The 17996-nt window shown below is 43.9% G+C and overlaps 1 protein-coding gene across 1 annotated transcript in view; it reads right to left on the bottom strand.

The window, feature by feature from the left end:
• The window catches only part of prkcab (protein kinase C, alpha, b), a gene marked incomplete at its 3' end in the record, with an annotated part of 626135 nt that overhangs the window by 9626 nt on the left and 598513 nt on the right, over window positions 1-17996 (bottom strand). Inside the window, exon 16 of the mRNA XM_084328655.1 lies at window positions 2032-2172. Within this exon, the coding sequence (XP_084184781.1) occupies window positions 2032-2172 (141 nt within the window). The remainder of the gene's footprint in view (window positions 1-2031; window positions 2173-17996) is intronic.

The raw sequence follows: 17996 nt of genomic DNA on the forward strand, positions 1-17996 counted from the left end.
ATCGCATAGTATTGAGACGAGTAACAGCAGGTGTGAAACGTTCTGTTAATCTCAAAACTGAAGTACACTATGTGAGCCGAACCCAAGTAAAAGAAATGACTCCCTCAGACAAAAGTTCTTGAATCAGACTTCTCAGAAAGAACTGGAGAACATGACCCTGTGTCTCAAGAACATATCAAGTGCCTGTCGAAGGTGAGAGAGACCATCACGCAAAAGAACAATGGTCACTACGACATACCGTTACCATTCAAAGGAAAGGAAAGGAAAAGAAAAGGGAAAAGAAAAAAGAAGAAAAAACGACCTGTCGGAGAACTCAAGGTGGGAGAAATTAAGGAAGATGATCCTGAACTCCACAAGGCTTTTGTGTGCAACACTAAAGCAAAGGAAAACAGATCATCATTGGATCGCCTACAGAGATTCTCGGAATGTGTCAAGTTTAGAAAGTACAGAAGATGTACTGAAGGACAAAGAGGGGGTGACTTACCACAAGATCGGAAGCAACTCCACCCTTCACTTACGCTGGCATAGACCGCTTGGCATAGACTGCTTTGGTCCGATCCATGTTAGAGAAGGAAGGAAGGATCTCAAAGGATATGGTCTCTTACTTACATGTCTATGTTTAAGGGCCATACACGGGGTCAGATGGTAGGGTGAGAGAATTTAAATTGCTGGTGAGTGACACCACCTTAAAAGGTAAACCTATAACTAAAAGTGTTCCTTGATACCTGTACAGAAGGTTATAACGCTACTCGAAGCAGACTAATTTAATGTTTTGCCTAAAACTTATGTTAATGATGATATTTACATTTAGTCATTTAGCTGACTCTTTTATACAGGGCGACTTACAAGTTCTGTACAGGTCCCCAGGAGGGGCACAACTAGCGGCTGAATGACCACAAGAAATATTTAATTTAGAAGATAACCAAATTATGTTCAGAGAAATCCCACGTGTGTGCGATTTGGTGGGAGTGTAACTGTGGCCATTATATGGTTTCATCATTTATGTTATTTCAGTTTGTAAGTGTAATATTTGAGAATGTATTTATGTTTCATTTCTTATTTTCTTTATTATTTAATTTGCTACAATTTATAATATATTCATTTTGACGTCTGGTCATATGTGGTGTCCCGTTAGGCTGCTGTTGTGTTGTTACATTTGGGTCTGATTAAGACACCTGCGAGCAAGCGGCAGGGATGTTGGGAGACTGGGACTCATTAAGACACCTGCAGCGGCAGGAATGGTGAGACGAGTTGTACAGGCTCTCTAGATTCGAAGAGTGTACGACTATGTGTAGTGTACCACTAAGACTGTTACCAAGAACAGAAGAACAAGACCCCTTTTTTATGTAGCATGCAGCCAACGAGGTAATTAATGTTTATTTGTATTTTGCTTTTCTGATGTATTGTTTTCATATCGTGTATATTATTGTTTGTGTTGACCTGACGCAACGTATATGTTTCTGTTTAAGTTTTCACGGTGGATTGGAGGACCAAGCCTTTAATAAACCCGTCGAAAGGAAACCACTTGTGTCTGCAGTGCTTGAAGGAGTTACAATGTTGCTAGTAAACTGAACAAGGATATAACTTGGATGACACATGTTTAAAACACTCAGAATATCTTTTATGTGTGTGAAAACAACTATAGATAGACAGACAGACAGCGTGAACAGTGTGATATGTGGACAGGGTGTGTCCCCGTATGACGTATTTGCTATAGTTGTGAGGACCGACATCTGGCCCGGTCCTCACAAGGAGAAAAAGCTGATTTCAGTGTTACTGGTTAGGGTTCGGGATTAGTCATAATATGTATATTACTATGCTACTATCCTTATACTACTACCTATCATGCTAATATGTCTATACTACTATCCTTATACTATTACCTATCATGCTAATATGTCTATACTACTATACTACTATGTAAACCTCTAATAGACATGGACCATTAGTCTGGGGTCACTGGACAAAAAATTATCGAGATGGAAGCGGCCAGGGGGTCCTGTGGGAATCTTATCTCCCAGCTCCACTCACCGCTTTGGGCTTGAAGGGTGGCTGGATCTCCCTGTTGGCCAGGCGGTCCCAGTCGATGCGTCTGAAGAAGGCCTGCTCCCTGATGTCCCTCTCTCCCTCCGGCCCACAGCCCAGACGCTTGGACGGGTGCTTGGTCATCAGCTGAGAAAGAGAGAGAGAGAGAGAGAGAGAGAGAGAGAGAGAGAGAGAGAGAGAAATGGGAAATGGTGGTTTTATATAGCGCTTTTATCCAAAGCGCTTTACAATTTTGTTCCTCACATTCACCAATTCACTCACACATTCACACACTGAAGGCAGAGGCAACCATGCAAGGTGCCAACCTGCTCATCGGGAGCAATTAGGGAATGTAAAACCATAGTCTTATGAGTTTACATTTTATTAATGAGGACACCTATCAGCGATATTGTACTACTAACGTTAAACCTTACTGTACTACTGCAAGTGTATATATGAACCCTAATCCTTACTATACACCAAGGGGATCAATAAAGGAATATATCTTATCTTATCTTCAAGTTCAAGTTCTTTAATAGTTGTCATACAGAAGTACAGAATACTTTCATACAAAATGCTTCTTACTGTTACGCTCCAGAGACTGTGCTAGACAAGATAGTATCAAATAACATAATAACATAATATAGCATGAATTTAGAAGAAGAAAATGAGGTCACAGTGTTCGGTATAGACATATGTACAATGTTCTGAGTTACCATATAATATACAATACACAATACTATGCAGTGTACTAATGTACAGTACTATCTAGTGCAAAGCAGAAATGGGATGAGGTACAATTTTAGGTACAATTTACAGTAAGGTGTACGAGTTGTAGTGCAATCCTTCATCCATAAATATAAAGTGTGGGGAGTGGGTGCTACAGTGTGTTTGTTTAAAGTGGGTGTGTGCTATAAGTGTGTGGAGTGGGTGCTACAGTGTGTTTGTTTAAAGTGAGTGTGTGCGTGTGGATGTGTGTGCTATGTGCGTTTGGTGGTTGTTGTTGTGTAGTGTTCATTCATTGTTCGTTTAGCAGCCTGATGGCCTGGGGATAGAAGCTACTTCTGAGTCTTTCTGTGCTCGCCTTGAGACTCCTGTATCGCTTGCCTGACCGCAGCAGTTCGAAGAGGCAGTTGTTCGGGTGACTGGAGTCTTTAATGATTCTCTTAGCCTTGCCCTTGCAACGCTTGTAGTAAATGTTCTGGAGGGTGGGGAGCCCCCCTCCAATTGTGCGTTCGGCTGAACGTGTCACTCTTTGTAGTCTGCTTTGGTCTTTTGCAGTGCTATTCCCAAACCAGGAGGTGATGTTGCCGGTCAAGATGCTCTCTATTGTACATGAGTAGAAGTTCTTAAGGATCTTCTGGCTGACTTGGAACTTCCTTAGGCGCCTGAGGAAGTAGAGGCGTTGTCGTGCCTTCTTCACCACACTGTTAATGTGTGTGGTCCATGTCAAGTCCTCGGATATGTAGGCTCCGAGGTACTTGAAGCTGTTGACTCTCTCAACCGGTGCCCCGTCGATGCTGAGGGGGCTGTAGTCCTTGACCCCCGACCTCCTGAAGTCCACAATCATCTCCTTTGTTTTGCTGACGTTCAGGGAGAGGCTGTTTTCCTGGCACCATCCCGCCAGGACCTTGACCTCTTCCAGGTAGGCCCTCTCGTCGTTGGCAGAGATCAGGCCCACCACCACTGTGTCGTCAGCAAATTTGACGATTGTATTGCTACTCCGCTGAGCCACACAGTCGTGTGTGTACAGGGAGTAGAGGAGGGGACTCAGAACACAGCCCTGGGGGGCCCCTATGTTGAGGGTGATGGATGAGGAGGTGCAGTTGCCTGCTCTCACCACCTGGGGTCTGCCAGTCAGGAAGTCCAAGACCCACTGGCAGAGGTCATAGCCCAAGCCCAGGTCCCTGAGCTTGGCTATGAGTATGGAGGGGACTATGGTATTGAATGCCGAGCTGTAGTCGATGAATAGCATTCTCACATAGTTCCCCTGCCTCTTGTCCAGGTGTGATGCTGCTGTGTGCAGCACATGGGATATGGCGTCCTATCTTAATACTGCAAGTGTATACATTTAACCCTAACCCTTACTGTACTACTACGAGTGTATACATTTAACCCTAACCCTATGGTACTACTACTTGTGCACTGCATACCGTACATTTTGAGCATGGGTGGCCCAGGGAGGAACCAAACTCCTAACCCTGGCAGCGTCAGAACCAAACTCCTAACCCTGGCAGCGTCAGAACCTAACTCCTAACCCTGGCAGTGTCAGAACCAAACTCCTAACCCTGGCAGCGTCAGAACCAAACTCCTAACCCTGGCAGCGTCAGAACCAAACTCCTAACCCTGGCAGCGTCAGAACCAAACTCCTAACCCTGGCAGCGTCAGAACCTAACTCCTAACCCTGGCAGCGTCAGAACCAAACTCCTAACCCTGGCAGCGTCAGAACCAAACTCCTTACCATGGCAGCGTCAGAACCAAACTCCTAACCCTGGCAGCGTCAGAACCAAACTCCTAACCATGGCAGTGTCAGAACCTAACTCCTTACCATGGCAGTGTCAGAACCAAACCACATCATGTTGCCTAATGAAGTCTGTAATGACGGCAATAATCCACATTTCATCTACACTTCTACTCTGTATGGTAATCTCAATTGATACCAGTCATTCTCATTCATATAAATATACTATCTTTATTATGATACTGCACCTCAATCAGCTTTAAAGTAGTAACAGGATATTGCCACGGCTTTCAATAGCTCACTTTCGGGCAGCCATTTTAATTGCAGCCATATATCATATTGCAAATAAGTGAACAATGAGAGGAGGTCCAGTCCATCTCTTTCGTCACAAGCTACAAGAGCTAATGAGTCATATTTCTAGTGGCGTGCAGCTGCACCATAACCATGGTGAGAGATGTTATTAAATGACTTGATCATCCTGTCTCTAGATCTAAATTGAATCTCTTCTGGTGAATATGAAGGCAAATAATAAGACACTCAAGATGCCCGTACAGTTACTGATGATGTCACTGAACAGAACGGCCACACACCCAAATGTATCCCCTCCACTCAGAACATGCCAATGTGGTAGATTCTGGGACATAGATCATCATCATGATAGGATTTCAAATCAAACTAATATGTAGAAACAATTGGCCCTTAACTATAGTTCATATTGTGTCACCAAGACCTTGTGGTCACTCCAGGAGGGCATTTGCATATAGTGGCAGCTGGGGTAATACTTACTTCCCCTTAGGGGGTGTGTAAGAACAAAGGGCAGGAAATTCTAGAGAAACATGTGTCTCCTTTTAGGAGACATCAAAGGGCCAACTGGTCTGCCAAAGACAATGATTAGGTCACATATTGATGGCTACATGTGACCATCAAAGGTCTGATTACACACACACACACATAGACACACATAGAGACACATGCACACACATAGACACACACACACACTCACATTCACATTCACATACACACACACACATACATAGACACACACACACACACACACACATAGTCACACACACACACACATTCACACACACACACACACTCACACACACACATTTACACATACACATACACACACACACACAGAGAAGATCACTATTGAAATCCTTAATTTGAGCTCCAAACAAGCTAACTATTTCCTGGTATATTGTTCTTGAATTCTGAAGTCATTGAAGTAAGTTAAAATATGATTAGGTTTGGTCATACTTAAATTAGGTAATTAGTTAATGTGTCTGTTCTGTTTTCATTTATGTTCAATATGATTAATTGATTGTTCTATCCTCTTGATCTATGGTATTGATTTGTATTCTATTAAGCTAACAGAATGATTAGATTTGTTAGATATTTTGATAAAGAAAGATATCTGTGTTTATGTAATCAATATATCTTGAGGTTCATCAAAGTATTAACAAGTCAAGTAATGTGTTTAAGTAAAAATACAGGGAAAATATTATCCGGGTTTATGTGAAGGGGGTTGGCATATAAGCCAAACCCCTATTTTCAAATGCAAGCAAAAGCCGGCCTGGGATTGGAGGAAAGAATTTGGTGATGTCATTCTGATGACATCACAAGATTATGCAGGTCTGGCTATAAGATCTGGGTGTGATGGGGGAGAAGGACTCTGAACAACCCAACCGACAGGACAACACCTACCACCCATCCACACCAAGGCGGCGGAAGCAGAGGAAGAATCAACAGAACAAAGAACATCACTTTTGGAGGGAGAAACATAGCTTTACTTTGTTCACTAGCCAGAGAACAAAGCCATCAACAATTTATCAACTATCATTCTTTAATCTGATTTCTTAGATAGGGCGAGCGGCATAGTGCTCTGGTACCTTGAATCTTTTATAGTGTTCTTTATTGTAATTTGTATACACTCTTAAACTTTGATTAAACAACTGTTATACTACCTTTCCTCCTAATTCCTTCTGCCTGCACCGCTGAAAGAAGAGTGGCAATTCCAAGAGCTTGTAAAAAGGTTTAAATCACAACGCAGAGTAGGGAAATTAAGCTAGGAATCCACTTCATTGTGGTGCCGTACTCTAGAATAAGAGCTCTTTTTGGGATCACAACAAAGAAAATTTTTTTTTTTTTTTTTTTCCTCTCTTCGCTTTCTTCACGACGGACGACGAGGACAACAACAGATCGATATCGTCTTCGAGTAACGGAGAGGTTGCTGAAGAGGTGAGTGTGATTATGCATCGGGCTCTATTCGAACCAACGAGGGGGTTGCTAAAGATATGACTGTAAGGAGATATTGAATTGAATGTTCTGACTGATGAAGGCGGCTCTAGGATCAGTGTGCATCGTATGTCCTGAAGCAGGATTTAAGCACACCGTGCGTGGTACATTTTAAAGTAAAATTTTAGCACAATAAACGGAGCGCCGCTGCCAGTCGGAACATTCAAGCAAGTAAGGGAGTAGGAAACATGTCTGGATTCGTGCTCAAAGTTAAACCAAGGTAAACAAGTGTGCGTCGTATGTCTTAAAGTAAGGACTTAAGCACACCGTGCGTCGTATTTTCTAAAGTAGAGATTGAGCACATATAGGTCTAGTTTAACCTTGGGCACGGCGGGCGTGTTAAAATTAGACTGCGTTAGGCTGTAACAAAAAATAGTACTTAATGAAAGGTCGATTAAAAAGCTATAGGAAACGATATGGTAAGCTTAAACATGCAGTATGGAAGTGTGTGCGATTTCGTTTAGTCTAGTGTTTACTGGTCGCGCTGCTGTGCGGCGTTCGAGAGACGGTAATGTGCGTAAATGCTGATTTAGTATTTTTTATTTGTGTTAGGAAGCGTGTATGAATGTATGGTTGGCGAATGGCTATGGTTAGTTGGCGAATGGCTATGGTTAGGAGTGATTGGTGGGACGTGTGAGAGTATAGTTGTGTTATTATGTAATTTAAGTCACCGGTTGGCCGTGGGGAAGTGTAATGGTAACGCCGGTTTTCCGGGGCCCGTGGAACGCAGCAGCAGTTAGCTGTTGTATTAGCCTCTGAGGCGCCGGAGGATACGGCAGGACAAATAGGCATAGGGTCAAATGTATAGGGTCGATCGATAGTGTCTTGAGATTACGGGGATGTGTAAGGCACTTAAAAGTTTTCATATTCGTGGCGGATAAAATAGATGTGTAATGTTTAAGGTGATTGGGATTATCTAGACGGGGACCCGGAAGTCGTTCTAAGCTCGCCGGTGATGACGACAGAGGGGTCAAACTAGTGTTTTGCTGTTATGTTTTTATATTTCTATTTAGGCCACTACACTGGCGTTTTGAGGGAAATAGGATTCTGTTGTGGGGAATGTGGTGTTATATTAACATTGCAAGGAGACGGCCCGCGCGGCGGGACGGGTCGGTGGGTCGTTGGGAAGCGTTTTTATGGGATCATGGGTGAAGCTAAGCTAATGCTACCTAGCCGCGCTAACGGCTAAAATGGTCGCCGGTTGTGACGTCGTAAGGGTGCGCGGTCTGACGGCCCGCGACGTGGCTAGCGAAGCTAAGCTAACTGTGCTGACGTCATGGCATGACGGGGCTCTCGGGATGTCTCGCGAGGGGGCGTCCATCTTAGCAGGGGCGCCGGCGTCCATCTTGGGAGGGCACCAAGCGTCCATTGTTAAGGGGAGGGTGGAGTTTATTTAGGAATGCGGTAGGGGGCGGAAGAGGACAGGATGAATATGTTTGAATTCTGCTCACAGAACGTTTTCATTAGGGGGTTAGTGTGCTGGTAAAGTGAGGTTGGATTGTTGTGTTTTAATCTGGTGGTGGATTGTGGGGCCTTGGCCCCCCCTCCCCCTCGTACACTCTCTCTCACCCCCCCCCCCTCCCTCTCTCTCTTTCCTTCTCTCACCCTCCCCCCTCTCCCTCTCTCTCTTTCTTTCTCTCTCTCCCCCCCCCCCCCTCTCCTTCTTTCCTTCTTTTCCCCCTCTCTCACTCGCTTTCCTTCTCTCGCCCTTCCCCCTATCCCTCCCTCTCTTTCCTTCTCTCGCCCTCTCCCTCTCTTTCTTTCCTTCTCTCTCTCCTCCCTCCCTCCTCCCTCCCTCTCCCTTTCGCCTCTCTCCCTCTCACCTTCCCCCCCTCTCTCCCTCTCCCTTTCACCTCCCCCCTCTCTCCCTCTCACCTCCCCTCTCTCTCTTTCTCTTTCACCCCCCCCTCTCTTTCTTTCCCTCTCACCTCTCCTCCCTCCCTCTCCCTTTTCGCCTCTCTCCCTCTCACCTCCTCTCCCTCTCTCTCTTTCTCTTTCACCCCCCCCTCTCTTTCTTTCCTTCTCTCACCCTCCTCCCTCCCTCTCCCTTTCACCTCCCCCCTCTCTCCCTCTCCCTCTCACCTCCCCCCCTCTTTCCCTCTCCCTCCCTCTCTCTCTCTCTCTCTTACCCCCCCCCCTCTCACTCACTCCCCTCATTCCAACACCGCCTCTCTTCCATATATTTCCCCCCCCCTCGGCCCCCCCGAAACGCTTTCTCTTTCTCTCCTAGTTTAGGGCCTGTATATAGAGGTTTTTTTATGGGTTTCAAACGCGGTGTAGTGCTAGGTATATTGTTTATTGCTGTTTACTGTAGGGTTCAAAGGCGGTAGGTTGAGTTTGGGACTTATTATGCGTATGTTGTTGTTCCATATTCAGTTTTATTGTTATTTTTAGGGAATTTCTAGTGCTGGCAGTGGTATTGGCTGGCGTTGGCGCTACGCTTTGTTCGACAAGGCGCTCGTACTTCTTTCCTTACATTTGGACGGGCTCCGGCTGGTAAGGCGGGGGCTCCGTGTCAGTTCATGTTGGTGGGCCGTAAGTCGGAGCATAATTACTCTGCTCGGCTGCGCCTGCGATGGGGGTGTGGGTAGACAGTTCGTCGTGGCTCACTGTCTGCCTCCACGCTTTGTGCGCTGTGTGCGACTCGTCGGTGCTCGCTGTCACACTGCGCACATTTTTCATTTTACCAGGGGTACGGGGACTGCTAAACGTCGTGGCGGGGGTGGGCTCGCTGTCTGCCACCGCGCATTAACGGGGGTGCGCTATGCGTGCACTCGTCAAAGGCTCGCTGCCACACTACGCGCGTCGGATTATATTGTGTGTGGGTATTTGGGTGACTGGTTACCGTGGTTGAGTGGTGTCAGAGGTGCTGTATGTGTGTGGCAGTGGTTGTGAGTGGGATGATTTTTGAATATCCTTGAGTAGGGGGCCCGGGGTTTCGCGTTCCGGGTTGCAAACTGGGGGTGATGCCGTGGGCCACAGGACGGATTGACCAGTGGGATGTCATTGGTCGGCAGGATTTTCAATGTGGGGATGGTGTCGGCGCCTGTGGTTATGAACGGGTTGTGTGACACTGTTCTGAATGCACGGGGACTTCAGTGACATAAGGCACTGAAAATTGATTTCTGTTCTCGTGGGGAGCGCGTTTTAACACCTAAGGGGTTAGGTGTTACGGGGGAAATATAGTAACTGTGTGAGAGATTATGGATGGAAAATATGTATGTTACTGATATGTATAATGTAATATGAGCGAAATACATACTAGGCTTTCACGGACAGAAATAAATATAGTTACACATACACATAGTCATTTGCAAATAACAATTAGAGTAAAAGTGAGATTATTCACCTAAATTACCATGTCCAATACAGATGTTTAGAAATGATGTATGTGTAAATAACAAATTTCTGATTGACCAACAGAAGGAAACGGCTGATGCAAAATAAGTTCCCCGGAGTTGTGTTAAGGAGGATCATGACAACAGGGTTGAGAGTCTGGTTTTCCGATGGAGACAACTGGAAAAAGTTTAAGGCTGTGTCATTGATAAATCAAAGACGAAAATTGCACAAATGCTCTCAAGTGATCTTAGTATAGGAGATGCCCGACATTCCATGCTTAAAGACAAATGATGGATTGTGAATGGGAAATGTCACTGATAATTAAGTGTATTTTTTGCTTCTCTCTTCACAGCTGCTCCAGGACGGATGGCCAGCGCTGACAATTCCGAACCCCAACAGGGAAATCAAAGAGACTGTTGACAGTCAGGGGGTATAGTATCACAAGAGCGAGATTATCAATTCCTGTTTACACCAATATAGAAGTGTGAGTGAAATTAACTCAAGTTTGGTAAAAATAGTTTGAATACAGAGAAACTTGCTTTCCAAACGGTGACGTTAAGAAAGGTGAGAATGGAAAATACACAGATAGGAGCAACCGGAGGGTTAGATGCACTGACCATAGAAAGGGTAGACAATCTGTCTATTTCAACGACTGGAGATGTCACAATAAAAGTGACGAAAAGATGGCCAAAGATATTCAGGCCATTACAGAACCTTGTAGTTAAAGGAGGCCGGTATAGAATGCGTACCCAAATCAAGATAATGCCGATAACCTCTGCAGACATTACATTGACCGAATTGGACGTTAACTTGATTGACTGGAATGTGATCGACTCCCCTCTAGTGTCCAGTGAGACGGAGGGACTGGAAATAATGTCTTTTACTCCGCCACAGGGAGTCGTTGCAGCAAGCGACCCAGAGACAGCTGTATTACCCGAGTCAATCCACGCTGAAGTGTCCGTTGCAGATGACTGCCAGTTAAAGACGTGCCTCCCTCTCGAACAACAGCTAGCCGAGGCTAGACAGGTAGTGGACTATCTCCAAGGCCTAATCCAGTCCACACAGCCCGGAGGGGGGACAGGTTCCAATGGAGAACCAGATGGCCAGAGACGGGCCCAGTTGGGGCCACAAGGGGGTCCCGTGCCGGAACAACAACAAACCCCAATAGGACCACCCACGAGGTGGCAACCACGAGGAAAAGGTGGAGGCAGAGGCAGGAATCCGAATGGCTACCGTGTGCGGCGGGTGCAGTGTTGGACGTGTGGGACCCTCGGACACATTTCTCGGGACTGTGCAGAGCGGGACCATCTATCCACAACAGGGCGTGTTTGTACAGAAACAGGTGGCGGGCCCCTCCCAACAACGGGCCCCTCTCAAGGAACTGTGACTGGACCAAATAGGTACGTGGCTTTCTCCTCCGAACAGGCTCCAGGGAACCATGGCGATATGGTATACCACCAGGACATGTTCGGGGCCCGATGACCCCAGTGTCATCCGGTCACAGGCGACTGACCCACCGGGTCCCACAACCCGGGGGAGACCGCCAGTGTTGTTGGATCTGTGGAGTGAAAGGTCATTTTCAAAGGTCATGTCTGCAGAGGCCACCGGCAGAATAAAAATATATGCAACTGACTAGGGTAGAGGTGGGATATATTGAATGATAAAGTATGCTCCTAATTAGATTAGAATAAAAATAAAAATAAAAATAGATAGAGGTGTTAGGTGATTAGATTATGAATGAAAGTTACTAAAAACGGATGTATGGGTGACTGACAAATGCATGAACTAATCAGACTAACAAGAGGATCAAATTATGTTAAACAGTTAATCAATATTAGACAGTGTGATGATGTGACACTGCGGCAGCTAGTGATCAGTAAATTATCCATGCTTGGTCAACATTCAGATTGATCAAAGGGTGGACTGCATGATTAAGAAATTAAAAAGACTCATAGTTGTTTCTAGTATTTTATAGTATTGATAGAAGCGTATTAACAGTTATGAGCAATAGGATAGGTGTTTATTTACTTTTATTTTTACTTCTCTTTTCTAGTGTGTTACGAGCAATTCCTGACTTAGGCCGGGAGCGTACATTTTGTTTATTCATTTGATTTCCCTTTTTTGTTTCTTAGTTAAAAATGAGCTCAGAAGAAAAAAGAAAAAGCTCACAAGTTTGGTTTATTTTTTCATTTATTGGTTTGGCAGCGTTTTCTTTGTGTGTTTGGTTTTCTGTTTTCTTTCTTTCTGTATATTTTTTCTTAGGGTACCTGGCAAGCTGGGAGTGATCTCGACACATCAGGACGGGGTAGTATATGTCTGTAAAATGGACTGGGAACAAAGTGAAGGAACATGAGCTAGTTATGGATTTTTGTTCTCCGCCCATTGAATACCCAGTTTTAGGGGCTGGGGGTGTGTCGTGATTGGTGAAAGTGTTGGGAAGCATGATTCTCTGTACATTAATGAAGCTCAATAGGTTTGGTCGTTATTGGCCAAATTAGTCTTGTGTAGGGTGTGAACATGTGCAATTGATAATTGGCTTGTGGTGTGGAAGAGGTGTGTTTAAGGCGGACTGTGATTTGTTGCCATACACACAGGAGTACTGGGAGAGTGGAGGTGTCAGTGCTGACCGTCCGGTCCGGGTGCAGCTGTCCAGAGGACGACGGTAACGATGTTTGAATGTGTATTCCACATCGAGAGGTGGAGGAGTATACTGTTTTGACAGCATAATATAATGAGAGCCATGTGAATTTTTCAGAATTTTGAAAATTAATGATCTAAAAACCATGAAATATATAGATAAATGATTTGGAAAAGAAAGTTGTCAAAGCTCAGACCAGTAAAGAGAGTCTGAGGGAGGAAAATTATGGAAATTATGGATTCTCAATCAATTGTTGTGGTAGAAGTGACCTGCACTGTCCCCCGAAGCGATATATATTCACTGCAGGATACGGATGGGAGATTGGGGAGACAACAGCCATCGGTACTGTTGATCCAGGACACTGGCTAGTGTCTACCCAGCGGCTCCATGGGGAGCCACAACACTGCGGAGAACCAGGAGACGCCTACCTCTCGGGCCGGGAGAGTCTTGGCCAACGCAGTGACCGAGTCTTGAGGCTTCAGAGGGAAACGACAGACAACCAACGAGGAGACAGGCGGCTAGACCTCAGCAACAACTCCGGCTGTCAACAGAAGCAAGGCCTCAACCATTGACCAGGGGGTCAACCAGCGAAAGGGTCGAGCAGCCAGCGACGACCTCCCCACCGCTGTGACAGCAATAGAAGATACAGCAGGGGGCTCTACCCCCAAATAGAGGTCAACACGAGTCAAGATGTGCTCGACAGAAGATGGAGTGTGATGAGAAAGGCAATTTGCTTTCTAAATTCCACCTCCCAGAATGGGGAGTTGCACCCAGCAGTCGTGATACTGCGCCAGCTCTGAGCAATAAAGAGGAGGCAGGGTCAAATCTAGAAAACATGGACCCCCCTCCTCAATGCTCCAAGTCAGAATTTGACAACTCACAGTTGAAACCAATGGAAATTGATCTTGGTACGAGAACAGGTTGTTAAAGACTGTGCACACGATCACAAACTGAAATGGCTAATTTGAATTTTAGGATCTGAGTGTGGCAAATCAGATATATATTTTATCCTAATATGATTTAAAATGTCTTAAGTGTTATCTAGATAGTAGTGTGTAGAGATTGATATCTATGTTTGACATATTAAGGATAGGTAAACTATCCAAGTGGGGAACTGTGGTAGATTCTGGGACATAGATCATCATCATGATAGGATTTCAAATCAAACTAATATGTAGAAACAATTGGCCCTTAACTATAGTTCATATTGTGTCACCAAGACCTTGTGGTCACTCCAGGAGGGCATTTGCATATAGTGGCAGCTGGGGTAATACTTACTTCCCCTTAGGGGGTGTGTAAGAACAAAGGGCAGGAAATTCTAGAGAAACATGTGTCTCCTTTTAGGAGACATCAAAGGGCCAACTGGTCTGCCAAAGACAATGATTAGGTCACATATTGATGGCTACATGTGACCATCAAAGGTCTGATTACACACATAGAGACACATGCACACACATAGACACACACACACACTCACATTCACATTCACATACACACACACACATACATAGACACACACACACACACACACATAGTCACACACACACACACACATTCACACACACACACACACACTCACACACACACATTTACACATACACATACACACACACACACACAGAGAAGATCACTATTGAAATCCTTAATTTGAGCTCCAAACAAGCTAACTATTTCCTGGTATATTGTTCTTGAATTCTGAAGTCATTGAAGTAAGTTAAAATATGATTAGGTTTGGTCATACTTAAATTAGGTAATTAGTTAATGTGTCTGTTCTGTTTTCATTTATGTTCAATATGATTAATTGATTGTTCTATCCTCTTGATCTATGGTATTGATTTGTATTCTATTAAGCTAACAGAATGATTAGATTTGTTAGATATTTTGATAAAGAAAGATATCTGTGTTTATGTAATCAATATATCTTGAGGTTCATCAAAGTATTAACAAGTCAAGTAATGTGTTTAAGTAAAAATACAGGGAAAATATTATCCGGGTTTATGTGAAGGGGGTTGGCATATAAGCCAAACCCCTATTTTCAAATGCAAGCAAAAGCCGGCCTGGGATTGGAGGAAAGAATTTGGTGATGTCATTCTGATGACATCACAAGATTATGCAGGTCTGGCTATAAGATCTGGGTGTGATGGGGGAGAAGGACTCTGAACAACCCAACCGACAGGACAACACCTACCACCCATCCACACCAAGGCGGCGGAAGCAGAGGAAGAATCAACAGAACAAAGAACATCACTTTTGGAGGGAGAAACATAGCTTTACTTTGTTCACTAGCCAGAGAACAAAGCCATCAACAATTTATCAACTATCATTCTTTAATCTGATTTCTTAGATAGGGCGAGCGGCATAGTGCTCTGGTACCTTGAATCTTTTATAGTGTTCTTTATTGTAATTTGTATACACTCTTAAACTTTGATTAAACAACTGTTATACTACCTTTCCTCCTAATTCCTTCTGCCTGCACCGCTGAAAGAAGAGTGGCAATTCCAAGAGCTTGTAAAAAGGTTTAAATCACAACGCAGAGTAGGGAAATTAAGCTAGGAATCCACTTCACCAACATTATGGCAAATGTGCCTACTGTCTTCTCCAGAGTCAGACAAAAATATAGATACCAATTTCCTCTGTGTGCGTTCAGTAGAAAGCGATCTGGCTGCAAGATAGCCTAGCTTAGCATAAATTAATAGAAGCGGATACAGACCACTAGCCTAGCTTAACACTTAAAAAGAAACAGGACAATAAAATAGAGAGAGAGCGAGTACAAGTACAGATGACAAGCACAGTATGAAGAGTTAGAAATATATATTGATTGGCATGCTGTCCTGCATTTGGTTGCCCTATTCATGCCTTGAAGGTGACATAGCTACAAGATGAAAATGCCCCCTCTCTGTTTTTTTACCACAAAAGCTTCCTTTGGAATAGTATAATACCCAGGATCCATAGATCTGTACTTCAGAGGTGCAAGTTCAATGGAGGGCTATCGTTACCAAATTTCCAATGGTACTATTGGGACGCACATATAAAAAAATATATCCTACTGGATTGCATCAGCAAATCCACTTTGGTGTGAGTTTGAATCAAGATCATGTAGCTCATCTTCACTGCCAGCTCTAATTACCTCCAATATTCCAACCAACCCCTCTAGATTCACACAGAACCCAGTGGTTCACTCCACTCTAAAAATTTGGTACCAATTCAGAAGTCACTTTAAATATAACCCTCCGTCCGTTTGTGAGGAACCACCTATTCAAACCGTCAACCTCGGACGTTGGTTTTTCAATCGGGCATGACAATGCTCTGAAATCCTTTAAAAATCTATATAAAATGATATCTTCTGTAGCTTTACCAATCTATCTACTAGGTTTAATCTCCCCACCTCCCATCTCTTCCGTTATTTCCAAATCAGACATTGTGCCCAATCTCTATTCCCGAGCTTTCCCCAACTGCCCCTGACGCAGACATGGGAGAGGCTCATCCAGCATGACCCATTCCAAAAAAAAAAAAATATCTAGGATATATGATGGTTTTCTATCTATAGATGACACCCCCAACAATAGAATCAAAGAGGCCTGGGAGGCCGAACTCGGGCTGACATTCGATGAAAACTGGTGGGACGCTGCCTTAGACACTATACACTCAAGCTCAACCTGTGCACGACTCACTCTTATTCAATTCAAAGTACTATTTAATTCATTACTCTAAAGCTAAACTGTCACAAATATATCCTAACGTGACGGATAGGTGTGACAGATGTAATACCTCACCCTGTAACTTAACCCATGTTTTACACATGTCCACTCCTGACTAACCTCTGGAAAAATTACTTTGACACGATGTCCAAAATATTCACACTCTCTGTAAATATTTCTCCACATACCGCCATCTTTGGTGTTCCAGAAGACTACACGGTTCACCTCCAGACAATTAGGGGTTCTGGCTTTTACCTCCTTGATAGTGAGACGCCATCTCCTTCTCCAATGGAAGTAAACTAAATCACCCTCTAGCACCCAATGGTTGAGATAAGTGATATCCTTTTTAAAATTGGAACGAATCAGATACTCCACCAGAGGTAATCTAAGTGCATACAAAAAATGGGACCCACTCCTGACTTACTTCGACTCCATTTAAACCTACCTCACCGAATGATCGAGCCCCCCCCCCCCACCTCTCTCTCCCTCTCTTCTCCTACCTCTCCTTCTCTGCTTCCTTTTCACCTCACCAGTTTTTCTGTATTTTATTTTATTTAACGTATTATTATAATTTCGTTGTCTTTTTTATTTGTATCCTCTTCAGTTTTCTGTATTTAATAAAATGTTATGTATTATTATAATTTCGATGTCTGTTATATATGTTAAAAAAAGAAATTACGTTTGAGATTGTGACAGAGTGGGTCTGTCACTGACGCCGGGGCAGCACGCATGCACACATACACACAACATTCACTCATCATATACATTCATACATAATCAAACATGCATACATATCCATTAATCTAAGCATACATGCATTTATACATACATTCATATATCCATTCATACATATATTTATTTATTGTTGTTGTGTTGTGTTGTGTATATATATTTATTTATTGGGTTGTGTATATGTATTTATTTATTGGGTTATGAGGGTTTTGGTGTTGGAGGTTGTTTTTAGATAATGTGTGTATAGGAAACGGTGATTCAATTGATGTGTGGCACCTGTGGAGGGGGAGGAGTGCAGGTGTCATGTGGGCTGCGTGGCCAAGGTTCTGGGTTCTTGCCCTGCACCAGTTGCAACGTAGGTGACTGAGGGAAGTGCCGTATGTGTCTGTTAGTCTGTTTGTCTCTGAGGTGGGGCTTCACCAGATAACGGTTGCAAAATGGGTAACTAGGGAAGCGCCACCCAGTAAGTGTTTTGTCTTATCAGATTAAGTTATTGTGGAACGCATCTGATAGACTGCAGAGGTAGTATAGTTTAGTTATTTATTTAGTTTATGTCACTTGTTACAGATGAATCTTTTCAGAATCGGGTCCCTTCTGCCACTCCAATGTCACTTCGATGTCAGTTTAGAACTAGCACTAGGTGTTAATTTTCTGCAGTAAACAAAGTGAGGGTACTTAACTTAAGTAAATTTTCGGCAGTAAACAAAGCGCGGGTACTTAACTTAAGTGCTTCCCCAGGGAGGGGGTCGGGGGCTACTGCCCTCAGACCCCCAAGATAATTTTTATATGGGTAGTCTGACTT

Source organism: Notolepis coatsorum (assembly GCF_963971535.1).
Source record: "Notolepis coatsorum genome assembly, chromosome: 14".
NCBI classification, from domain to species: Eukaryota; Metazoa; Chordata; class Actinopteri; order Aulopiformes; family Paralepididae; genus Notolepis; species Notolepis coatsorum.